The sequence below is a fragment of the Mastigoproctus giganteus genome, chromosome 10 (assembly GCF_048544385.1).
Source record: "Mastigoproctus giganteus isolate SK-2022 chromosome 10, ASM4854438v1, whole genome shotgun sequence".
NCBI classification, from domain to species: domain Eukaryota; kingdom Metazoa; phylum Arthropoda; class Arachnida; order Uropygi; family Thelyphonidae; genus Mastigoproctus; species Mastigoproctus giganteus.
The window spans coordinates 53,773,591-53,800,782 of NC_143584.1; the positions used below are offsets into that span (position 1 = coordinate 53,773,591).

The 27,192-nt window shown below is 37.8% G+C and overlaps 1 protein-coding gene across 2 annotated transcripts in view; it reads left to right on the forward strand.

Annotated features, from left to right (window-relative positions):
- LOC150079033 (twitchin-like) overlaps nt 1–27,192 on the forward strand; it is a 2,795,346-nt gene that overhangs the window by 2,690,798 nt on the left and 77,356 nt on the right. For both annotated transcript variants that reach the window (XM_090382361.1, XM_090382360.1), the window contains 2 exons: nt 3,860–4,183; nt 19,400–19,542. In XM_090382361.1, coding sequence (XP_090238487.1) covers nt 3,860–4,183; nt 19,400–19,542 — 467 coding nt within the window. The remainder of the gene's footprint in view (nt 1–3,859; nt 4,184–19,399; nt 19,543–27,192) is intronic.

Below are 27,192 nucleotides of genomic sequence, written 5' to 3' on the forward strand. Positions count from 1 at the left end.
CTCTGGTACTGTGAAATTTGCCAACATTTCATAATATTGCTGTCCAGTGACAGAACAGGTGCAGGGTCCAGTTGGTGTTACCTGTTCAAAAAAATATGGCCCAGTCATGAACGTGGCCGTAAATCCACACAACACTGTCACTTTTGGAGAATGCAACGGGATCTCTTGGATAACTCGAGGGTTTTCTGTTGCCCAAATGCAACAGTTGTACATATTCACTTGTCCATTTAAGCAGAAGTGGGCTTCATCACTCCAAAGGATGTTCCGTGGCCAAGTGATATCCACTGTCATTCGCGCCAGAAACTCAAGTGTGTATGTGAAACGAATATCTGCATCACCATGCTTTAGCTGCTGTAGCATGTGCATCTTGTAAGAATAGTATCGCAACACTTGACACATTACTAGCCTTACAGTGGAATACGGCATGTCCACTTCACAAGAAACAGCTGGCACATGCACTACCACATGGAGACTGACTTGATAAATCCACAACAGCCATAACCACATCTTCAACATGAGAGGAGTACACTCGTTTTCAACCTCTACCTGGTTGAACACCAAGATGTCCTGTCGCTTCAAATTTTGCAATCATTTTGCGGACAGCACAAACAGTCATAGGTCCACCTGTGCCTTATGTGCTTCTGACGCCAGAATTCTCTGATAGCCACACCGCATTGTTGCTGTTCTGATAGTACAGCATCACTAATAGTGCCTTTTCCTGCAACGTTGTTGGCATTGCTGCTGTAGTGCAGGCAAACATCTACTGTATGATTTTGAAGAGACTGCTTTGCTTTTGTACAGTACAATAGAGCTGAGTAAGTAAGTTAATCGTAAGTTATTGCCATAGAGCACTATGGCAATAACTTACGATTTTGCAAATAACTTATGTTATTTGCATAATCGTAACTAAGGTAGTTATGCACCATACAGTGACAAATTTTGTAACAAATTTTTTTTTTTCCAATAAATGGCGAGCGCATTCTTTACTGTTTGTTATTTATTTGGTTTTTTTTTTTTTTTTAAGGAGCATTAGCAACTAAGGCCATATTGCTCCGGGAATATGCGGTGGTCATTCCCTGACCTTTCCGCATCCTCCGTATTTGGTGGTGACGGGCTCGAACCCCGGTCTAATCAAGAAGCGTGTGCTACGCACTGCTGCTCCTTCCCACCTGGCTACAGAGGTGCCATTCTTTATTGTACCTGTTGTCCAAATTTCTCTTCAGTACGAGCCTTAGAACTCACTCCACAGCCCTCTACATAGGGATACTTTAATTTTAACAACCCTATATTTTGTATGCAGGGAATCACACAAATGAATCACACCATTATGACCAGTAATACAATGTTACCAATATTCAATTGTGCAAATGCATGTTAGAAACACTGAAAGAAAAGCCATTCAATAGCTGAAACATTTCCAATGAGAATGAGGTTATTAAAAACAGACCTGGATGAGAGTGAAATTTCAGTTAATTAAAAACACAACCCAAAATATTCATGTCATTTCCAAAAGCACAAAGTGACAGATTGAATGTTTGAAGGGGAGAAAATTGTTCTGTGGTGCATGTACTTTATTTTCTACAGATAGGCTCACTGTTTTTCTTAAATAGATATAGTAATCTTTGTGAAGCATCTCATTACCACAAATATTTGCAAGGCTATATATTATCAAGATTGAAACATTTGAAAGAACTCAAATTGAATTTTTTTTTAATTTATAGTATTATCCAATGTAGTCAGAATTAAGAATAAAATATTAAACTTTACTATTTCATTCTTAATTCTGACTACTGTTTCTAGCATTGACTCCCCAAAAACTAGTTGGTATACTTTGGTCACAAATATCATGACAGTAGGTCCACAACTCCCTATTGTCATGATATTTGTGACACCCAGTTGGAGGGTTAAATTATTTTATAAATTTGAAAATGGGAGAATTAATAGCTTCATGTTTATATCTTATGTTTATAATGTGCCCCCCTCCATAGAATTCATAAAATTTCTTTCATTAAAAATAACAAGTGTAAAACCAAACAGCAACCATTCTTTTGGCTACTGCCAGGTATTAATAATTGCTTTTTCTGTGAAAAGAAAACCATTGCATTCCACTGCCTCTGTGAGCAAAAAAGTAGCACCCTAAAGCAATTATGAACTTAAATAAAAACTTAATTGTTTCTGAAATGTTAATAAAAATTTAAAATGTTTTGGCAGTGCATTGACTATCAAAAATATAAATGCAAAAAACATTAAGCATAATATTTACCAAATAGACCTGGTTGCATTGTACTGGTAAGGAAAGCAAATTTAACCAGCCTCCTAAAATATTAGCTGGTTCCTAAAATGTGTCAGTTTGTCCAGCCTTGGGTAGATCTTCCAAACCTATGTACCCAGAAAAAGCAAGTCTTGGCTTGATCATATCTTGATTCCAGAATGTCTACAGAACATTTCAGTGGTGGAGAACCACTGAAATGTTCCAGTTGGTAAAAGTTGATGTTATCTTCTGCATTACTATAATCAGTTTCAGAATCTTACTATAATCAGTTTCAGAATCTGTTATACTTTTAAGAATTTAAGTTTTTGTCAAGGTTTTGTAGGGAAAGACCAGCAAGCTTATACAGCATCAGCTAAAAAAAAAAAAAAACTTCTCACATCACCTGTCTGTCCATTCCCTCCAATAGTTTGTCTAGATCTTTCTGAATTCATTCGACATACCCACTTTCACACATCTATCACACAACCATCCTTCCTCAATTTGAAATTATGCCCCTCATATGTGTGTAGTCTGAGCAAGAGGAAGGATACCATCAGCATTGAGCTTGCTCAGCCCATTCAAAGGCATATCCACCTTAATCAGATAACCTCGCAGATGCCAAGTCTCCAATACTGCAGTTTGCAGAACTGAAGCCTTTCTTGGTAGAGCACCCTTTCATTCCCTTTAACAATTTCATAAGGAAATAGTTAGGCAACATCTTGAGTACTACTTACAGCTCTGGATGTCTCATTGTAGGAAGGAAATGGGATCTGTTGGAACAGATACAGAGAAAGGCAAAAAATTAGTCCCAGGGGCTCACATGTGGTGAGTATAGGCTTGGCACACCCAGGGTCCTGAGCTGGATACCATCATTCTCTTTCTTGGTGATTCCTTTCTACTTTCTCTCTCTCTCTCTCTCTCTCTCTCTCTCTCTCTCTCTCTCTCTCTCTCTCTCTCTCTCTCTCTCTCTCTCTCTCTCTCTCAGGGTAACTCGGGAATTTTTTTTGGCTGGTGTGGTGCAGCATAAGCCTCAGGCTTCCTCGCACCATATGGCTGATAATAATAATTAACTTTCTCTCAGCTATTCCAGCAGATCTACATCCTTCCTAAAATGAGGCCACCAGACCTGTGTGTGCTACTCAAGATGTGTCCTGACCATTGCCTTGTACAATGGGATAATCAGCTCCTCATCCCTGCTAGCAAAATTCCTGCATATCATTGACAAAACTATATGAGCTGTCCTAGTAACCTGTCTGCATTGCTCAGTGAACTTCAGCACAATTACCACCAGGAAGCATGAGCAATATATAAAATCGTGGTTATTTAAAAAAAATCCTATATGATGAGCAAAAATTTATATAATTTTTGAAATAAAAGTACATGACTTGCTAAAAAACACATATGAATATGAAAACAAAACCACTGCAGGCTAGTGTGAAATAGGGAGCAGATTTTTTCAACACCTGTCTTCCTTAAATAAGAAATATTTCCACTTTTAGATGATGTATTTGAGCGGACAAAGGAAGCTAACATTATAAAATTGTACCATGTTTTTTTATTAAATAAAAAAAACCCTATAATGTATTATTGAAATTCCTTTGCTTACAGATCGAAAAAGTACTGCAAGAACCCAATCGCCAGTTGTTATGTCACCACGACCTTTCATAGGTACTCCTACTAAGTACTCTCCATCACCTTTTAAAGATATTTACTCACCAAGTAAAATACCTGATTATTCTTCACGTCTCCACAACATGACTTCCCCAAAATCACCAGGTGATCCTGTGACTTCTACACTTGCTGGTGCTGCTTCCAAATTATCAGTACCTGGGGAATCTGCAACAGTAAAACGTATCCAGAAACCATATGGTAAAAAAGATAAAGGAGGCACAAGTCCACTAAGATCTAGAACTGCAACTAAAGAATTAGAGAGTAAGTATGGTATTTCATTTTATATACTATGTGAGATGTGTAATTAGCATGCTGTGGAGTGTTAGAACAACTGTTTTAAAAGAATTAAGATTTAAAAATGTTTCATTTTTCTTTACTTAATTTTGTAAAGTAAAGTATTTATATTCAAAGAATGCTTGGTCATTGAATATAATCCAATATATGTGTGTTAAGTGCATCCAAGCAGGGGCAGATCCAGGCTATTTTTCTCTTGGGGGAGGTGGGTTAATGACATTGACATAATTGGTTGATAGTAATTTAATTAAGATGCAATGATTTAATATCATAATATTATAATCTAGTTTTTAGGGTTTTTTTGGAAAATTTACAGTTCTTTCAGATTACAGTCCAGTTTGTGATATATGTTTTCAAATTCACACAGCACAAACACACATTTTTTTTTTTTTTAATAGACCTAACAAATTTCAAAGCCACTGTTATATTATTACTTTTATTATTTGTTTATTCATTTATCAGCATTTGCCCCTGGCTAATTTTGTAGTGAACGCCCTTCTAACCACAGGCTAGAAAAGTGTTCATTACAAAGGTGAAAGTTACCATGTGTACCCAGGGTTATATTGTACATTGTGGTACATGTAGCTCCACTTGCCAAGATATTTACACGAGTCTTATTTACAGCTGTTTAAATTACACTGTATATCTTCTAATTACAAATGAATGAGTTTCGATCTAAACAAGAAACACATTTTAGGTGTGTGTAAGTTTTAGTATTAGTATCAGTAATGGCCACATGGCATAAGGAAGCCTATGGCTTATGCTGTACCAGCCAAAAAAATAAATAAAATAATAATAAGAAGAAGAAAATTTAAAAAAAAAAAAATAATAATAATTAATAAGAGAAAAGGAAATAGACAGCCTGTGCATTTCCCTCCTCCTGTAGGCAATTATCCAGCTGACCTTTGAATTTCCACAAACTATCAGCCTCTACCACCTGTGTAAAAGGTAATGGTAAACTGCAGCTATTATCAACCCACCAGGATAGAAGTCTCCTCAACAATTCATGTTGAGGGAAATGGACCATAATCTGCCACACTGGTCCAGTGCAGGTTGGCAGATCGATCATATTTAGCAGTTAGGGGCTTGAACCCTGGTCTACTCAAGAAGCGTGTGCTACTGCTCTCCCGCTACTGACCACTCAGCCACGGAGGCCTTCCTATGTAGGTAACTTATTCCAGTAATTTTTAACTCACTGGCTAAAATAAAATGTCCTGCAATCCAGTCTAAACATCTTCCCTAGGTAACTTGAAATTATTTGGCCCCTATTTCTAGAATCATTTATAACCATGAAAATTTCGTCATAATCCATTCATTTTACTTATGCCTCTCAGAGCCTTAAACACCTCAATCAAGTCTCCTCTAAGGTGCCTAGTTTCCAAGCTCTGCAACCTACACATTCAAAGTCTTTCCTCATATAGATGCCCTTTTGCCAATCTCACCAGGCGAGTTGCAAGTCTTTGGACCCTTTCAAGAAGCACAATGTCTTTCTTTAGGTGTGGTCTCCATACTTGAACACAGTATTCCAAGTGTGGTCTAACAATACCATTATATAATAGGATTATGGCATCATTATCTCTACTAGCAATTGTTCGATAAATCATCGATAGGACACCATGGGTCTTCCTTGCAACCTGTTTACAATGCTCAGTGAACTTCATGTCTGACCATATCGTAACACCCAAGCCCCTTTCCTCCACTACTGGCTTTAGTTGAACTCCACCAAGTGCATAAGTTATTTTGGGGTTACTGTTCCCCAGGTACAATACCTTACATTTTGCTGGATTAAAGCATAGCTGCCAATTTTCTGACCATCCGTGCAGTTTATCTAGGTCTAAAGAAGCTCTGCTTGGCAGTAATCATTAACTACTCTACCAATCTTTACATCATCTGCAAATTTAGACATCATGACCTCTATCCTTTCATCAATGTCATTTATGAAAATCAAAAACAACAGTGGTCCTAATACTGATCCTTGAGGAACCCTACTTCTAACATCAACCCAATCTGAGGAATAACCATTTATCACAACCCTCTGCCTCCTGCCCTGAAGCCATCCAGCTATCAATTTAAGGATTTTCCTTGTGATTTCAACCTGTTTCAGCTTATGAAGTAACTGCTCACATGGGCCTGGGTCAAATGCTTTGCTGAAGTCCAAAACAATGTCGAATTTATTCCCTAAATCTTTAGTGGCCCTGTCAAAATAGCTAACCAGATTAGTTAAACATGATTTTCCCTTTATAAAAACCATGCTGAGTATCCTTCAGAATTCCATTTCTATCTAAATAATCCTGAATTCCACCCTTGATCATTGTCTCCCTACCTGATAAAATATTTACAAAGCTTAATTTGCAAGGCAAATCCTCATAACATTATAACTTTTGTCAATATGGATATTCTTGAATGAGATATGCTCATTTATTATTCTTAACATTTAGGTTTCAGCATATTTTGAAGTATAATCCAACCTTGAGCAGACACATAATCCTTTTGTAGTTAAGTTCACAGAAACACAGAACAGCCATTTCAAGAGATTTTTGGAGAAATTGGAAGAGCAATATAACTGAGCAAGAAGAAAAGAGTCCTAAAAACTATTCATTGGGATCTACAATAAAGCTTTTCAGAATCAATCTTTAGAGTGTTAAATGTTTCAAGTATATTTGTTGGAAAGAATCTCCAAAAGCTATTAAACAGCAAAGACAGTAAAACAATGCAGAGTACCACTGCTTTTTTCCAAACTATCCATCATGTTGAGTGCAATAAGTTCAAACCAGCAGAAAGTTTTTCAGTTAGCTGTGTGAGAGAAATTAGGTTATCTGAAGCCTTCTGCCATGTCTAGCCTTCTGGTGAGAAGTTATGAAGTAAGCAAATTTCTTTTGATCACTCACAGCTTCAGGGCTTGAAGTTGAGGTTCACATACAGCATGGCCCATGAGATGGTGAAATGATTCCAAATAATCTTATTGGGCCATCTCAGGAACCAATATTGAAACTTGCAGAAAAGGTGAAACTTGAAGCCAAGAACCAAATCTACAAAGCATATAAAGATATTAATACAATGTATTAGGTTCCAGAGCAGGGTTACAAATTTCTGCTAGCTCTTTCCTGTTGACCGAAATAGCAGAATGTGTTTTAGCCTTTATACGGCTGAAGTGAGACCATATCCCACATTAATCCTACATCTAAATGGGAGTTTACCTTAAAAACTGAAGAACCCCCTACCATAATTGAAATAATTTTATTTTTATGTTACAGATCATCATTTGGGCTGTTTTGCTTGGGTTCAGATGCAGTCCAATACAGTATAAAATTCTCAAAGATCATTATTTTGCTGTTGGCTTGACTTATTACTTCTGCTGTTTCTTGATTGCTGGACTTTATAAAAAATTTTAAATTTTCAGCATACATTATAAAATTACTGTTATTAGCCAAGAAAAGGTTTTAGGAGAGCACACACCACTTCGCAGGATACTTTCTTTAAAATTATTTTAAAGAAAAGCTTGTAAGTCCTGTATAAATAACATAATTGTCAACTTTTGACTTTCAAAAAGCTGGAGATTAGGAATCTATAAGGAGGTAAAAAGAGGTGTTTTTTTTTTTTTTTTTGTTGTAAAAACCGCAAGTTTCATTGCAGAAAAACAGGAGAAACCATGAGTTTTTCAGAAAAGTAGGAGGCATTTTGGAAAGTTCATAGTACACTAGAAATTAAATTTCACTGACAACATATACATATAGGATTGTGTTCCAGTACAGTTTGCTTTCAAACATTAACTTATAAAATTTTTCTGCCTGTGGATTTCTGTTTGGATATTTTGCTATGATTGATTCAAGAAAGAATATATACATATATCATAACAATGATCCTGCTGTCTAGATGTGGGCTGTTAAGCATTTCTAAAGCTTCACCAAATAGAGAATATATAAACTCAGTTTTAATTTTTTTTGCCTAGCTGGATATTATCTCACACTGAGCAGTGCAATAAAGAATGGTTAAAATGCCAAGCATGAGTTAGGATAATTTGTTATACCTGTATTTTAAACTTTCTTGTGCACTTATCAGTTCCTCCAACCAAGGATCACTACATCAGTCCTTTCTTCTTTCGTAATAACATCTAGTAGGTTCTTGAAGTGAAACTGGCAGAACTTATTCTGCAAAACATCTATAAATCATTTTTATGGACAAGTTTCCAGTGTTTCCTCAGGATGAAGTACTGGAAACTTGTCCATAAAAATATTTTTAAATCTGAAAATGCACTGCCTAGTATTTCTCAGGATGAAGTACTGGAAACTTGTCCATAAAAATATTTTTAAATCTGAAAATGCACTGCAAATTGATAAAATCTGTGCTACTTTCGCAATTATAGGAACATTTTTCTTTAGGAACTTTTGCATCACGTAGTCACATGCATCATATAGTCAAATACAAGGTACTGCATATGGGTAGCAGTAATCCCATATTAACATACAAACTGTATGGAAGAACTATACTCAGGATAGTGCAAAATGAAAAAGACTTGGTGGTAATTGGGAAAACAGATATTAAGTTTTCTGAACAATGTAGATAGGCTGATAGGGCAGCTCATGGGATTTTGTCAGTGATATACAGGAATTTTGCTAGCAGGGATAAGGTGTGATTATCCCATTGTACAAAGCAATGGTTAGGCTGCATTCTTGAATACTGCATACAGGTATGGAAGCCTCATTTTAGGAAGGATGTATATCTGCTGGAATTGGTGAAGAGAGGGGCAACAAGGGTGGTAAGGGAAAGAAATGGTAGTCTTATCAAGAAAGACTTCAGTTCTGAAAATTGTAATGTCTGGGATGTACACACCTGCAAGGTGATCTGATTGATATACGATTTTATGGCTTTATATGGATTCAGCAAGCTCAATGTTAATGGCATTCTTCCCCTTGCTCACACACATACGAGAGGTCATAAATTTAAACTGACAAAGGATGGTTACAGGTTAAATGAGTGGAGGTTTGCCTTCAGCCAGTAGTTGTTGATTGTTGGAACAAACTTCAATCTGTTGTTATGGAAGTGAGTAGTTGGAATAAATTCGAGGAAGAACTAGCCAAATTATTAGAAGGGATGGACAGGTGATGTAAACGTTTTTTTTTTTTTTTTTTGACTGATGCTATATAAGCTTTCTTTCTTGCATCATAAGCCACTATTAATTACTACTACTTCTAATAATAACATTAAAAAGATCCATTTCTGTAATGAGAAAGTCAGTTATGATTGTATTGTTTCTGTTGTGCCCCTTCAGTAAATTGAATGTTATTTACTGAAGGGTTACCAACAGTCCCACCATCGTGAAGGTGCAAGCAGAGGATTTAGCTGTCACAGACTGACCAGATTTAACTGAAATTAGGTCCACTTGACTTGAGTGTCACCCGAATATCAGTTCCATCAGCATGTTAGGCTCTCAGGTGGCAAGCACAGCTTGGCATATCTGAGAGAATGGCTGCAACACCCTCAAGGACCAAGCGGTCTTCATACAGTCATCCTTCTGCTGATCTCACCATTCAAGTTGCTCATCTTTGGACCTTTTCAAGAAGCTGAAAGTCTTTTGTCAGATGAGGTCTCCATACTTGAAAACAGTATTCCAAATTTGGTCTTACAATTTCCTTATAAAGTGGGATTATGACCTCTATCTCTACAGGATAACGCTCAATAAATAATCAATAGGACACCATGGGCTTTCGTGGCTGCCTGTTTCTGTTCAGAAAACTTAATCTGCCCGTATTGTAACTCCCAGATCCCTCTCCTTCTCCACTGTTTTTAATCAACCCCACCAAGTGTATAATTTATTTTGGGTTGCTATTCCTCAAGTGTAAAACCTTGCATTTAGCAGCATTAAAATATAGCTGCCACTTCTCTGACCATCTTTGAAGTCTGTTCAAGTCATCCTGAAGGATCGCTGTTTGACACTAATCATTAAAATTGCAGATTTTGACATCATGCCTTTTATCCCTTCATTGATGTAATTTATGAAAATGAGAAACAACAGTCATCCAAGAATCACTCCTGATGTTACACCAATCTGAACAATATCCATTAATCACAACCCTTTGCCTTCTGCCCTGCAGCCAACCAGCAATCCAACTTAGAATCTTACCAGTAATTCCAACATGTTCAAGCTCATGAAAGTAAACTCTCATGAAGAGCCACCAAAGTCAAATGCTTTGCAGAAATTCAAATAAATCATGTCAAACTAGCCTACTAAGTTAGTTAAGCATGATTTACCTTTAACAAAGCCATGTTGTGTGTCCATCAGAATACCATATCTATTTAAATGTCCCTGGATTCCATTCAATCATTTCTTATGAGATTTTTCCTACTACTAAAGTCAGACTAACCAATTTCACTCTTAGGACCACTTTTATATATTGGCAAGCACTTGTCCAATTCAAAAGACTCTCCCCTGAAACCACAGATGCCCTCTTAAATAACCTCAGTGGTTCACACTACCCCGTGTCCTCCCTCAAAACTACAGGGTATATGCTATCAACTCTGAGAACCTTGCTTTCCTTTATGCTCAAAAGTTTTTCTAATAAACAATCGTCTGTAATTACAACATCACTAATTTCATATGGCTCAACCTCACTCACACAACTTCTTCTCAGCATGAAGGGTCTTTCTTAAGTAAACAGATGCAAAGTACCTATTCAATTCATCTGCATCATCAGCAGTGTTATCTAAGACTTTCGCACACCAGTGCACAAAGGTCCGATCTCATCTCATTAGCTTTCTTCTTTGTTGTTTTCACATACACGAAAAAGTCTTCATCCCCATTCTTAACATTAGCAGAGGCATATGATGCAAGAAAGCAAACTTATACAGCATCAGCAAAAAAAAAAAAAAAAAACCTTCCCATTTCACCCATCCATTCGCTCCAAATGTTTGTCTAGTTCTGCCTTGAATTTATTTAAGCTGGCAACTTTTACAACTACAGATGGAAGTTTTTCCAACAATCAGACACCAGCTGGCTAAAGGTAAACTTCTGCACATCTGTTCTACAACTGTCTTTTATCAATTTGAATATATGTCCGCTCCTCCATAGCCAGATGGGCAGAAGCAGCAGTGCGTAGAACATGCTTCTTGATTAACCCAGGGTTCGAGCCCATGACCACCAAATACGGAGGATGCGGAAAGGTCAGGGAATGACCACCGCATATCCCTGGAGCAATATGGCCTTAGTTGCTAATGCTTCTAAAAACCAAACAACAACAATATATGTCCCCTCAGGCAATTAATCTGGGCAAGAGGAAGAATCCCATCAGCACTGAGCATGCTCAAACCATTCAAGGCCTTATACACTTCAATCAGATCACCGTGCAGGTGCCTAGTCTCCAGATGCCTAGTCTCTCAGCGTGCTCAACCCATTCAAGGCTTTATACACCTCAATCAGATCACTGCGCAGGTGCCTAGTCTCCAGCCACTAAAATTTGCAGAACTTAAGCCTCTCTCTCTCTCTTGGTAAGAGGATCCCTTCATTCCCCTCACCAGTCTTGTTGCCCTTCTCTGCACATGCTCTAGCAAATTTACATCCTTCCTAAAATGAGGCCTCCAGACCTGTATGCAGTACACAAGGCGTGGCTTGACCATTGCCTTATACAGAGGGACAATCGCCTCCTTTTCCCTGCTAGCAAAAATTCCTATATATCATTGACAAAACCCCATGGCCTGCCCTGGCAACCTGTCTGCATTGCTCAGAAAACTTCATATTTGACTGCACAATTACTCCCAGGTCTTTTTCATTTTCTACCACCTTAAGTGTAGTACCACACATTTGGTACGTTTCTCTGGGGTTACTTCTATCCATATGCAGCACTTTGCATTTGTCAAGGTTAAACTTCAGTTGCCACTTCTTAGCCCATCTGCCCAAATTATCTAGATCCTGTTGCAGTAGCATACTGCCATTACTGTCATTAACAACCCTGCCAACCTTTGTATCATCTGCAAACTTCGACACTAAGCCTGATATACCTTCATCAATATCATTGATAAATATACAAAACAACAGAGGACCTAACACCAAACCCTGTGAGACTCCACTAATAACATTAGTCCACGAAGAGCAGCACCCATTCATTACCACCCTCTGTCTTCTCCCACACTCAACCATCCTTTTATCATTGTAGCAACTTACCCTTAATACCATTCTGCTCCAATTTGTACAATAGTCTTCCATGCACAACAGTGTCAAAAGCTTTCCTGAAATCCAAGTATATGATATAAAAATTATTTCTTGCATCCAGTTCCTTCGTAACCACATCATAATATCCTATCAAATTTGTCAGACAAGACTTTCCCTTAACAAACCCATGCTGTGTCTGAATTATTGCTGCAGTCTTGTCTAGATGATCCTGCAATGCATCTTTAACCAGTGACTCCATTATTTTACCCGGAACAGAAGTTAAACTAACTGGTATGTAATTACTCGTAGTAGCAGTAGTGGCATGTGATGCAAGAAAGCAAATGTATGAGCTTATGCAGCATCAGCCAAAAAAAAAAAAAAAAAAAAATCACACCATTCCCTCCAAAAGCCTGTCCAGTTCCTCCTTAATTTTATTCAACCTATCAACTTACACAACGACAGCTGAAAGTTTGTTCCAGCAATTAACCACCCACTGGCTAAAGGCAAATTTCCGCACATCAATTCTACATCTGTCCTTTCTTAATTTGAATTTATGCCCCCTTAGGTTCGTAATCTGAACAAGTGGAAGGATCTCATCAGAATTCAGCGTGCTCAACCCATTCAAGGCCTTATACACCTCAATCAGGTCACCTCACAGGTGCCTAGTCTCCAGACACTGTAATTTGCAAAACTTAAGCCTTTCTTTGTAAGAGCTACCCTTTGTTCTGTTCACTAATCTTGTTGCCCTTCTCTTCACTCATTCCAACAGCTCTACATCCTTCTTAAAATGAGGCCTCCACACCTGTATACAGTACTCAAGGTGTGGCCTGACCATTGCCTTATACAAGGGGATAATCACCTCCTTATCCCTGCTAGAAAAATTCATGTATATCATTGACAAGACACCATGAGCTACTCTTGCAGACCATGTGCACTGCTCAGAAAACTTCATATTTGCCTGCACAATTACCCCCCAGGTCCTTTTCATTCTCTATCACTGTCAGTGTGGTACCACAGAGTTGATGCGTTACTCTGGGATTACTGCTTACCATATGTAGTACTTTACATTTGTCAATGTTAAACTTAATTTGCCACCTCTCGGTTGATCTGCTTAACTTTTCTAGATCCTGTTGCAGCAGTGTACTGTCATTAGTGTCATTAACAACCCTGCCAACCTTCATATCATCTGCAAACTTGGAAATTAAGCCTGATATACCATCATCAATATCATTTATAAATACAGAAAACAACAATGGACCCAACACTGAAACCTAAGGGACTCCACTAATAACATTAGTCCACGAAGAGCAGTGTCCATTGATTACCACTCTCTGTCTTCTCCCACTCAACCATCCCTTTATCCATAGCAGCAATTTCCCTCCAATGCCACACTGCTCCAATTTGTGCAGCAGTATCAAAGGCCTTTCTGAGATCCAAATATATATACCTCAGGGGCTCACATCTGGTGAGTATGGGCTTGGCACACCCAGGGTCCCGAGCTGGATATCATCATTCTTCTCTTTCTTGGTGATTTCCTTCTACTTCTCTCTCTCTCTCTCTCTCTCTCTCTCTCTCTCTCTCTCTCTCTCTCTCTCTCTCTCTCTCTCTCTCTCTCTCTCTCTCTCTCTCTCTGGGTCCTAGGGTAAATCAATTTTTTTTTTTTTGGCTGGTGCAGCATAAGCGTCAGGCTTCCTTGCACCATACGGCTAATAATAATAATAGTATATAAGTCTACAATAGCAGATAATATCAAGCAAAACGTGAGTTTAATCTAGTGATGAGCATAATCAAGAGTCATAATCAAAATAATCAATTATTGGCAATAATTAAAATAATTGATTATGGCATTTTCATAATCAGTTATATGCAAATTAATAAATCGACAACTGAAAAAATAAAAAAGTGGACAGATTCAATCTAATATTGATTGTATTTATCAAACGTTTGTCTAGTAGAGATATGGAAGTCATAATCCCATTATATAAGGCTATTGTTAGACTACACTTGGAATACTGTGTTCAAGTATGGAGACCACACCTAAAGAAAGACATAGAGCTTCTTGAAAGGGATGGCTAATCTGCCTTATGAAATCAAAAAGAGGCATCTGTATGAGGAAAGGCTTTGAATATATGGGTTGCACTGCTTGGAAACTAGGCACTTTAGAGGAGAATTGATTGAGGTGTTTAAGGCTCTGAGAGGCATAAGTAAAATGAATGATTGCAAAATTTTGATTTTATAAATGATTCTAGAACTAGCGACCATAAATTCAAGTTATGGGGGAAAACGTTTAGCTGGATTGCAGGAAGTTTTATTTTAGCCAGGAAATTATAAATTACTGGAATTGGGGAAATTCAGAGGTCAGCTGCATAGTTACCTACGGGAGGAAGGAAACACATAGGTTGTCTATTTCCTTTTCATTTATTATTTATTTATTTGTTTGTTTTATTTTTTTATTAATATTATTTTATTCTTTCTTATTTTTTTGGCTTTTCTTATTTTCTTGGCATAAGCCTTAGGCTTCCTTGCATCATGTGGCCATTACTAATACTATCAAAAATAAAGATAAGGGGCTGACCATGCAGACAGTTCATCATTCCTATATATACAGGGTGTTTCAAAAGTGATGGTCAATAATTTAAAGGTGAACTATATAGACTACAATATGCAAGAAAAGCCTAGTAAACATGGGTTCCTTAAGTGAATCATTTTCGAGATATTGGACATTTCTAGTTGGGATCCAGCACTAACTTGTTTGTTTAGGTTAGGTTATGTTAGGTTATGCTTATTCTCTCCCTTTCCTCTCTCTCAGTGCTCTGAGACATAGCAGGCATACTAGTACTTGTCAAAGGATAGTCAACATGGAAAGAGGTTACAGCAACGAAGAGTATGCGGACATGGACTTTATGGATGGTAAAGTCAGCAGCAGTGCACTCGGCTGCACGTTTGTACCAAGAAGCATTTCCCTGCCGAAGGCAGCCCAACAGGCGCACATTCATCAGGGTACATCAAGGCCTTAAAGAATAGGCACTTTGAACATGGAGTACGAGCAGGTAGGCCCAGAAGCATAACACCTGATGTTGAGGAAAGGGTGTTAGAAAGAATAGAACAAAATCTAGGAATTTCGACAAGGAGGGTTGCTCTGCAAGAGCATGTACTGAGCCATAGCAGTGTGTGGCGAATTTTACATCGCAAATTACTGTACCCCTACCATATCCAGTGTGTACAAGGTCTCAGCAATACAGACTACCCTCCCAGAGTGAACTTCTGCCAGTGGATGCAACAGCAGTGTGTCCTGAACCCCCAATTTTTAAACAATATTTTGTTCACTGACGAAGCTGGGTTTACTCATGATGGTATTTTTAATTTTCATAACTGTCACATTTGGTCTGATGAAAATCCTAATGCAATTCATGAGTCATGACATCAGCAACATTTCTCGTTGAATGTGTGGGCAGGACTACTAGGAGACCATCTAATTGGACCACACTTTCTGCCAAACAGGCTAACAGGAGAGCTGTACCTTCACTTCCTGCAGAATGTTCTTCCAGACCTCCTTTGATGATGATAATGTTCCACTTCAGCAACACCAGAACATGTGGTTAAAATGCATGATGGTGCACCGGCATATTTTGCTTGAGTTGTGACTCGGTATCTAACTAGAAGGTATGGTCAACGGTGGATAGGTAGAAGTGGGCCTGTAATGTGGCCTCCCAGATCACCAGACTTAAATCCTATGGATTTTGTATCTGGGGTCATGTAAAAAGCTTGGCGTACACTTCTGACATTAACACAGTTGAGGCATTGCAGCGTCAGGTTGAAGGAGCCAGGTTGAAGCAAATCAGAAATGACCCAGGATCACCTGAGACGATTCGAACTCAATTCAGAGAACACTACAAAGCTGCATACAGATTCAAGGACAGAATTTTGAACACCTTTTGTAACATCCTGTAACATGTAACATCTGTAAAATCCTGTGGTATTGAAACCAAAAATTAAAAATGTATTATCTTATTAGCATTAGCATTACTAGAGGCATATGATGCAAGAAAGCAAGCTTATGCAGCATCAGCCAAAAAAAAAAAAAAAAAAAAACACTTGCATTTCACCCCTCCGTTCGTTCGAAATACCTGTCCAGCTGAGCCTTAAATTTATTTAGGCTATCAACTTCCACAACAAGGGATGGAAGTCTGTTCCACCAACCAACTACCCGCTGGCTAAAGGAAAATTTCCGCACATCTATCCTACATCTGTCTTTCCTCAATCTGAATTTATGCCCTCTCAGGTGATTATTCTGAGCAAGAAGAAGGATCCCATCGGCATTGAGCATGCTCAAACCATTCAAGGCTTTATACACCTCTATCAGATCACCTTGCCGATGCCTAGTCTCCAGACACTGAAATTTGCAAAACTTCAGCCTTTCTTCATAAGAGAAACACTTTGTTCTATTCACTAATCTTGTTGCCCTTCTCTGTACTCATTCCAGCAGCTCTACATCCTTCTTGAAATGAGGCCTTCAGATCTGTATACAGTACTCAAGGTGTGGCCTGACCATTGCCTTATACAAGGGAATAATCACCTCCTTATCCCTGCTAGAAAAATTCCTGTATATCATTGACAAGACACCATGAGCTACTCTTGCAGCCTGTCTGCACTGCTCAGAGAACTTATATCTGCCTGCACAATTACCCCCAGGCGCCTCCGTAGCCAGGTGGGAAGGAGCAGCAGTGCGTAGCACACGCTTCTTGATTAGACCGGGGTTCGAGCCCGTCACCACCAAATATGGAGGATGCGGAAAGGTCGGGGAATGACCACCGCATATCCCAGAGCAATATGGCCTTATTTGGTAATGCTCCTAAAAACCAAATAACAAACAAACAAACAAACAACAATTACCCCCAGGTTCTTTTCATTCTCTACCACTGTCAGTGTAGTACCACAGAGTTGATACGTTGCTCTGGGGTTGCTGTTTCCCATATGTAGTACTTTACATTTGTCAATGTTAAACTCCATTTGCCACCTCTAACCCCATCTGCTCAACCTTTCCAGATCCTGTTGTAGCAGCATAGCGTCAGTAGTGTCCTTAACAACCCTGCCAACCTTTGTATCATTTGCAAACTTGGACATTAAGCTTGATATACCATCATCAATATCATTTATAAATGCAGAAAACAATAATGGACCCAACACTGAACCCCGAGGGACACCACTAATAACATTAGTCCATGATGAGCAGTGTCCATTGATTACCACTCTCTGTAGTCTCCCCCTCAACCATCCCTTTATCCATAGCAGCAATTTGCCTCCAGTGCCACACTGCTCCAATTTGTGCAGCAATCTTCCATGTGCAACAGTATCAAAAGCCTTTCTAAGTTCGAAATATATAATATCAAAGTTATTCCCTGCATTCAGTTCTTTTGTGACTGCATCATAATATCCAATCAAATTGGTCAGGCAAGACTTTCCCTTAACAAAACCATGCTGTGTCCGAGCTATAACTGAAGTCTTGTCTAGATGATCCTGCAGTGCTTCTTTAACCAGTGCCTCCATTAATTTTCCTGGAACAGAAGTTAAACTCACAGGTCTATAATTACTTGTGTCAGGATCCTCCTTTGTGAATTGGGGTCACATTTCCACATCTCCAGTCCATGAGTACCTCCCCTGAGTCCAAAGAAGCTCTCAAAATTATGGCTAAGGGTTTGCTTACTTCCCTTGCTGCCTCCTTTAATATAACTGGATAGATCTCATCCACCCCAGGTGCCTTTTTTATGTTTATCCTCAACAATTTCTCCTCCACTTTCCTCTCAGTTATTACAAAATCATCTAGCTTACTGCCAGGGTTTACCTCACCTCTAGCATTCCCCTTCCTGAATAACTCCTCATGTGTGAATGTAGATGCAAAATACTCGTTTTGTTTGTTAGCCACCTAAGCAGGATCCTCAACTGTTGAACCATCAATATCCAGTGGACCAATCTGATTCACCCCTTTCCTTCTAGTGTTTACATAAGAAAAGAACTCTTTACTGTTTTTCTTTGCATCCTTTGCCAAAGATGTCTCGTAATCTGCCTTCGCCTGCCTAACCTTCTTTGTAACTTGGTTACAGATCAACTTATATCTATCATAGGCTTCTGTGTCACGTGTTAATTTATATGTATCCCAAGCATTTTTCTTCTCTGTCATATGTCTCATTAGTTCATCTGATATCCATTTAGGCCTAAACCTTGAACAATATTTCTTAGTTGGTATTTAAAGCCTAGTAGCTTCCAAGATAAGTTCTTTGAATGCTTCCCATTTTGAATTTGCTGTTGGTAACATCATCAGTTGGTCCCACTGTATAGAATTTAAATACTGTCTCAGACCATCATAGTCATCTTTACGAAAGCAAAAACCCTTCCCTTTACCTCTGATGGTAGTTATCTCTTTGAGTAAATCCTACTTCAGCACACTGTGATCACTGCCAGCTAGTGGTTCCTTTATTAGCAGATTCTTAATGCATGAAGAATCACTACTGATAATCAGATCAAGAGTATTGCTCCCTCTAATTGCCTCCCGAATATGTTGATGTTTAATAAAACCACCCTTAGCAAAGGATTCATAGCTTTTTGCTAAACTAGTGCTCCCATAGTCAGTGGCGGATCTTAACAGAAAATGTGCATTATCTCGAAAACGGTTCATTTGCGGCCCAATGTTCACTGGAAAATTTTTGCTTATTTTAGTTTGTACTTTTCACCTTTAAATTATTGACCATCATTTTTGAAATGCCCTATATATATATATATATATATATATGTGTGTGTGTGTGTGTGTAATCAACTGATTTGCATATAATCAATTACTTTGATTATTGAAATAATTATTACTCATTCAGTTATGTCCATCACTGGTTTAATCCTTCATGAGACTATAGTGGGTTCATCATTTCTCACTTGTTTGAATACTTAAAAATCTCTTCAATTTGGTGGGGGGATTCCCCCATGTTACTTAATAGTTTTCTATGTTATTTTCTGAAAACTTTATATTATAATCATATCATATTTCTCAGTTCCAGAAGACAAGCCAATGATACTCCCTACTTTTACACAGAAGCTTGAAGATATAAAGATAAAAGATGGTGAGGCAGTTACATTAAAATGTACAGTATCTGGAGATCCTGAACCAAAAGTAGAGTGGTTTAAAAATGGACAGGTACAAGTCAACTGTTAATATTTTAGCTAAATTTCATGCAATTCATGTATTATTTACTTCAGTTTGCATTAACTCTTCAGTAAACAATTTTTATATGCTTGGTGATGCTATACTGATGATTTCAAAGTAAAATTTTTTCGTGACTAGGAAGTCATTAAATGAAAGATATTTGATTATTTTCAAAACACATTCCTCGAATTTTTAACAGTAAAAACAAACAAAAACGAGCTTCGCTTTTTATGTGAGTTATGACTGGTTGATACTTAGTGGTTTCAAAATGTAAAGGAACTTACATAATGAAATTATTCACTTTGCCCTTCTTTGATTCCCCTTGCATATAACCTCACTACACCAAGCAGAAGAGTAGCAAGGTTATAGGTGCTTGGGGCAATGCAATATTCTTGCACCCCTAAATACAATTTAACAAATTCCATTGCCACAGGTACCTTATTTACTTTTAGCTTCAACAATTTCTCTTCCACTTTCTTCTTGGTTATCACAAAATCATTTAGCTTCTATTAAGATTAATTACTATATTTAATAACCACTGATATACCACATGAAATTAATAATATAACTTGGCATCATTCTATTGGCTAATAGACTTAATCCTTCACCTATAAATTAACTACTGGCAGTACCCCTTGTCTGTATGCTCATCAGGTTTCTGGCAGCATCGGCAAGTAGGATTATGTCTGCAGGTAAAAATTTAATCTTTATGTAATTTTGTATTTACTTAATTTAATATCTGTTTTCTTGTAACAATTCACTCTTAATACTTTAGGATTAAAATTCACAATAATTTTTGTAATATAATTCAAATTTTGTAACCCTTTCCATTTTTCTACCCCTAACAGCATGGTCTGATGATGGGTATCGGTAAGATGCCTGAAACATCACCTTAAATGTATAGTGGTTTGGGCGATTAGCTTAATAAACTATATTATTAATTTCACATGGTATATGAGTGGTTATTAAATATAGTAATTAATCAATCTTAATGGAAAACAACCATGTAACATCCTTCCCTAACTATATTTAGCTTCTAGTATTTCCATTCCTAAGTGAATATAGATGCTTGCCATTATTTTTTAAAAATGCTGCTTATGGACTATACACAAACTACATGAATTTTAGTACTCCAGAAATTAGTTAAAACTGATCTTTTACCAAAACCAATAAAAGGTTATCCATCTTCCATCCACGTGAGAATACAGAAATGTATAACCAATCTCAAACAAGGCACCAAAAGACAAGTCAAATAAAATAAAGAAACACTTTAGCCCTAAGCCAGACAGTACTTTTCAACAAAGACAATATTTAGAAATCAATCTAGACAGTAATCCATAAATGTGTGACACTATCTTTTATCTCACAATTTTCTAGCAACGACGACCGACACACTGAGTTAAAATAAATTTATTGAAAAGTACTGCCTGGCTTTTACTGTGGAACTAAAGAATGCTTTAGTTCCACAGTAGGTAGTTACTGGGGGAATTCAATATTTAAGTTCAAATATTTTAATGCTTTTATTTTTATTTTATTTTATCTCTGTTTTAGTATTTTATGTATATATTATTTATTTATTTCAATAAATTTATTTTAACTCAGTTTGTCGGTCATTGCTAGAAAATTGTGTAATATGCAAACCGAAGCTCAAGACCTGTTTTCCAATATCTTTTATCTGATTACTAGTGGTATGAGCATGTACAAAAAGCCTTCCTGAAGGGTATTTAAAGTTTTGTTTGTTTAGTCTTAAGGTTTAACTTACCCACGAACTTAACTGCTTTGCTGAAAAGCACTGGATCAGTGCCCTTTTGTTAGTTTTCCCTAGATGGGAGTGCAAGTTGTAACTAATTTCTTAAGGACTAGAATCCATGTATGTAAGTAATTTTAGTGTGTCCACAAGTAGTACCTTGAAAAAAAATAAAGGTAAGTGACTTCTTATATTCAAAGTCATCTATTTCTTTATATTAAACCTCACATTCCTTATATTTAATGTTATTGAATGTAGTGCATAATGTTCATTCAGTTTATCAGCAACCTGAACAGGATCATATAGGGCCAAGTGTTTCACTCCTGAAAGGGTTACTTCCACATGTGGGAACTATTTAATGGCAGAATGAATTTTCCAGTTCTCTATAGTGTTACTGAGTTGTTAGAAGTCTTTCTTTTTTTTTTTTTTTTTTTTTTTTGTGAAAAAAAAAATTTTTTTTTCAGAAAGGACAAGCAGAAAAATTAACAACTGGTAATGTTGGTAATGTGCTCCAGTGGCAGTCAGTCAGCTGGTGACAATTTGCTACCTTCAGCACTTCCCCACAATGCAAAATGCATTGACATTGTTGAATTATGTGCCTGCTATTGCATAATGCAATAGCAGGCACATAATGATTAGAGAACTTTCACAACTGTGAAAATTTGAATATGAAGTGTCCCCACACATTGGTCGTGATTTTTATTACTAAAGCCATAGCCCAGTGGATTAGAAGGACATTGTGACTGATGGAGGAATTGTCACTGACAGTTCATCTGTGAGTTTGGCCTTTTCCTTGTACTCATTGTTGCATATATGCAGAGTTTTCTCTAGTGTATGATTCTTTTCTCTATGTTATATGTAAAATATGTAGGGAATGCGATGACAAATTACATTTCAGTGTACTGTTAGGTGAGATTGAGTCTCTGACAACTCGAATTGATACCGTAGAGAAATGTTGAAGTGGGGGACTTAACAGAGACCAAAGCGTCTTGTTCTATACACAATTATGCTCTCTCTGAGCCTGGGCTCAGGACTGAATCATTCTGTGCAGAATGCTTTAGTTCCACAGTAGGTAGTCTTACTGGGGCCATTCAATATTTAAGTTAAGTTCAACTTTATTAAACTATTTTCTGATCTGGTAGACATTTGTTATGTCTACCAGATAAAAATAGATAATGTAAGTAACTACTTTTTAAGGATACTAAAGGGTATATGGTGATCCTTGCTGTTACTAATGGCTTAAAACAAACAAACTGATCACTTGGTCCAGAAATATAAAGCCATTCTGGAAAAATGTTGTGAGAAGGAACAAAATGATCTTGTGCCTGCAATTTTGTTGTGAATCCCAGACATGATAGAAGAGAATATATGATGAAAGCCTTCTCTAGACTTGAAGGACTGTCAAAAGCTTATGTGGGTGGAGGGTGGGAATTTTTCACAGCATGGCCTGCCCCAGTTAGAAGAAGAAATTTGTTTTGTAAAAATGAAATTAATTTGAACAGAGGAGGTGGAAGAGTTTTTGTTAGTGTCACTGAGGAAGCCTTAAGGATGCTGGGAAACTGCTAATTGTGGCATCGAGGGAGCCATTGGAATGATGCAGGTTAATGACATGAGTCAAAATCATTCTTGCACCCTCCTTTTGTAGTTTGACACTTGTCTCAAACTAGTTGAAATAAAAACTCAGTTTACCACCCTCTGAATCATCTGTATACCATTCGTGAACTTGAAAATCTTATTCTGCACTTATCAATTCCTTTCTGTTTGTTGGGTGACTTCAGTGGAGACCATCCATTATGGGTTCTCACAATGCATGTGGACAAGGATAGATCACTGAAATGCTGATTGACAGAAAAAAGCTAACCATACTGAATACTGGCTCACCAACTGACATCTATTACCGAATTTCAGGTAAGATATATTCTTCTGCAGTAGATGTTACTGTCTGCTCTCTAATTCTCTTTCCTAGCATTGAGCAAATAGCATTACCATATGATGCAAGAAAGCAAGCTTATACAGCATCAGCCAAAAAAACCTTCCCATTTCACCCATCCATCCGCTCCAAAAGTTTCTCCAGGTTCTTTGTTGAATTTACTTAAGCTATCAACTTCCGCGACAGCAAATGGAAGTTTGTTCCAGCAGTCAACTACCAGCTGATAAAAGGCAAATTTCCACACATCTATTCTACAACTGTCTTTCCTCAGTTTGAATTTATGTCCCCTCAGATTCGTAATCTGAGCAGGAGGAAGAATCCAATCAGTATTGAGCCTGCTCAAACCATTCAAGGCCTTATAAACCTCAATCAGATCACCTTGAGACTAGGCGTCTGCAAGATCATCTTGCAGACGCCTAGTCTCCAGACACTGCAATTTGCAGAACTTAAGAATTTCTTGGTAAGAGCACCCCCTTTGTTCCCCTCACCAATCTTGTTGCCCTTCTCTGTACTCATTCTAGCAACTCAACATCCTTCCTAAAATGAGGCCACGAGACCTGTATGCATACTCATGGTGTGCCCTGACCATTGTCTTATACAAAAGGATAACCACCTCCTTATCCCTGCTAGCAAAATTCCTGTATATATCATTGACTAGACCTCATGAGCTACTCTTCCAGCTTGTCTGCACTGTTCAGAAAACCTCGTATCTGACTGCACAATTACCCCAGTTAAAGGAGACAATGTGTCCTTTAACTGGGGTAATTGTGCCAGATGGCACAATTTTAATTTTACCTGGGGTAAATGGCCAGAGTTAAAGGAGACAATGTCTCCTTTAACTCTGGCCATTCTCCACTATCCTGAGTGTAGTACTGCATAGTTGGTATGTTTCTCTGGGGGTTACTGCTATCCATATGCAGTAATTTACATTTGTCAGTGTTAAACTTCAGTTGCCACTTCTCAGCCCATCTGCCCAACTTTTCTAGATCCTGTTATACCATACCGTCATTAACAATGCTGCCAACCTTTGTATCATCTGCAAAAGCTGAAAAATCCCTACTGAACTTCAAACCATGTCTCCTTTAACTCTGGCCAACAACTTGTCAATGTTAAACTTCAAATGCGTTTCTCAGCCCATGTGCCTAATTTTTCTAGATCTTTTTACAGTAGCTTAGGTTGATTATTGTCATTAACCACCCTGCCATCCTTTGTATCATCTGCAAACTGGAAATTAAGCTTAATATACCTTTATCAATATAATTAATAAATATAGGTAAAAACAATGGAACCAGCACTGTGCCCTGTGGACTCCACTAACAACATTAGTATTTAAAGGAAAAGATTTTTGCCTTTAAATACTGCTAGCCAAGTGAATTTGAGGTTGTGAATTATTTAGCAATCTTTCTCAGCAATAAAAGTTCATTTATGAACTAGTTATACACTTGGAAAGTTGCAAGTAAGAACAGAGAAAGGAAATGGAAATTCACCGTTATTTTTTATTACATATATTAATTTCTTTACTAACCAACTGACTCTTCCACCACTTGGCCTGCTAGTGGCACTGCCCTTGCCTCCCTGTGGTAGGGCCAGAAACCTGGGAGGGAAAGTTAACCCCCAGGGCAAAAAAGGAGCTAACCATGGATTCTGCACTTGAGCAGCCTAGGTGCTCATCTAGCAATGCCACCAATACTAACCATGAAATCGACTATAACACAACAAAGTCAAAAACACTGCATAAGGACGAAGAACAACAGGAATTCCCATCATTCTTTAACTTACATTCTCTCTCTCTCTCACACAGACAAATCTATCCCTCTATCTCAATTTCTTATACAGAAATACTTAGAAAATGTGGCGGGTTCACTCAAAATGAGAAGACTCAGATCTCATGACCTACTGGTTGAAACTGCGAGTCATACATATTCTGACACTGCCAAAACTAACAATATTTGGAGAATTGCCCATACAGGTCATTTCACATACAACATTGGTCTGCTGACGAGGCTAGTGGGAGCCAGACGTGTTCAAAAGCCGCTAAGTGGATTTTCTTATTTATTGATTTGAAATTATTGTTTTTCTAAAACTTTTGATTTAAATTTAGTAGTATAGCATTATTTTGTGTTTTTCTGAATAATCTGGTTTATTTATTCTTTACTCGGCCTTGTAATTGCATAAAAGTATCGGTAAGGGTATCATATCCACGTGTTACGAGTTGCACTCCGCTGAACGAGAAGTTTTTTAGCCATATTTAGCCGCTTTATTGACCAATTGATACATCAAATTATTTTATATAAGTAGCTTATAGACCTAGTCAGAATCGTTAGTTTATTCTGAATTGAGACAGCGAGATTTGGAAGTTAATTAATACTTAAGTGTCCGTAGATTTACCTTTCGTAACTTGCGCCATAGTTATACGATACAACGTATATCCCAAACTAGATAGCGTTAGCTTAGTATAGTATAGTATAGTATAGTATATAATATAATATTGTCAATTAATCAGCAAAATCTACTAATTTTGTTAAACTTCGTTGTCAATTAAATTGTACTTTTAACTAAATACATATAACGACTTAGATTACAAACGAAACATAATTAATTAATACACAACTTATACGGAAGTTATATAAACAGAACTTGTAGATATTATTTGATACTGAAAAATATATATAGCATTATAAATGTGTTGGGATACAAGTTTAGGGTTATAATTTTGTATTGAAATTTAAATTTTATTGAGATTAAATCGAAATCATGACTCAGACCAGAGCAGCAAAGCAAAAGGCTCAAGCTAATGTGAGTGCTGTGGCTCAGAGGAGAACTGAGGGGGGCAGTTGCCCTCTGAATCACAGCCTTTTAAAATGCACTGCTTGCATGATGTTTGTGGAGCAATCGGGTACGGGACATGATATTGCCATGGGGGATGTCTTTGTGTGTGCGTGCGATGCAAGGAGTGTAACGAAATAAGGTGACAACTCAGCGTTGTTATGGGCCTATATGAGAGCTTGAAGGACAGGATGGATGCCCTCGAAGGATTTAAAGTGAGGGGCCCATCAAGCTCTCAGATGCCCACATCAATGCCAGAGCTTGCACTTGGTCATCACGGAACACAGCAGCAACCACCAAGGCAGAATGCGCTGGTCCCACAGGAACTAGTAGTAGTTGGTGACTCTATTTTCAGCAAAACAGGGAACATGCTTTGTAAAAAGAATAGGTGGAACAGGACCAGGGTCTGCCAGGGGCAAAGGCTGATGACGTTGTAGAGCAGATATCATCTTTAAAGGGCACAAAAGGTGATATAGTTGTACACGTTGGCACTAATGATATTAAGAGTAGGAGACCGGCAGAATTACTTAACAAGTACAGGTCACTGTCGAAAAAAAGCCGTGAATTAGGGTTGAATTTGAAAGTGTCTGCAATTCTGCCCAGACACGATAGGAGGGAGTATATGATGAGAGCCTTGTCAATCAATTCGGCCCTGGAAAGCTTGTGCAAGGCTCAAGGGGTAGAATTTTTTTCAGCCTGGTCTGTACTTGTTAACAGAAGGAACTGCTTCTACAGGGATGGGTTACACTTAAATAGAAAGGGTGCAAGAATATTTGCAAGAATAGCCTGGAAAACAAGATGAAGGATATTTCAGCGACTGCTGGGAGTCATTGCAGTACAAGTAAACACATGGGTTGTGTTAGGGTAGCTAAGAAAAAGAACAGGTGCAAGTATACTTGCATGTACACCAATGCTAGGAGTTTGGTAAAGAAATTTGATGAATTTGAGGTATTGCTCAGAACATCAAAGGCAGATATTGTTGGGATATCAGAGATGTGGCATCACACAGATATAAGGAATGCAGAACTGGAATTTGGGGAGTACGTCTACAGAAAGGATAGACAGAATAGGAAGGGAGGAGGGGTTATGCTATTAGTTAAGAAACAGATAAAATCCAAGGAAGTGAAGCCAGTTGACA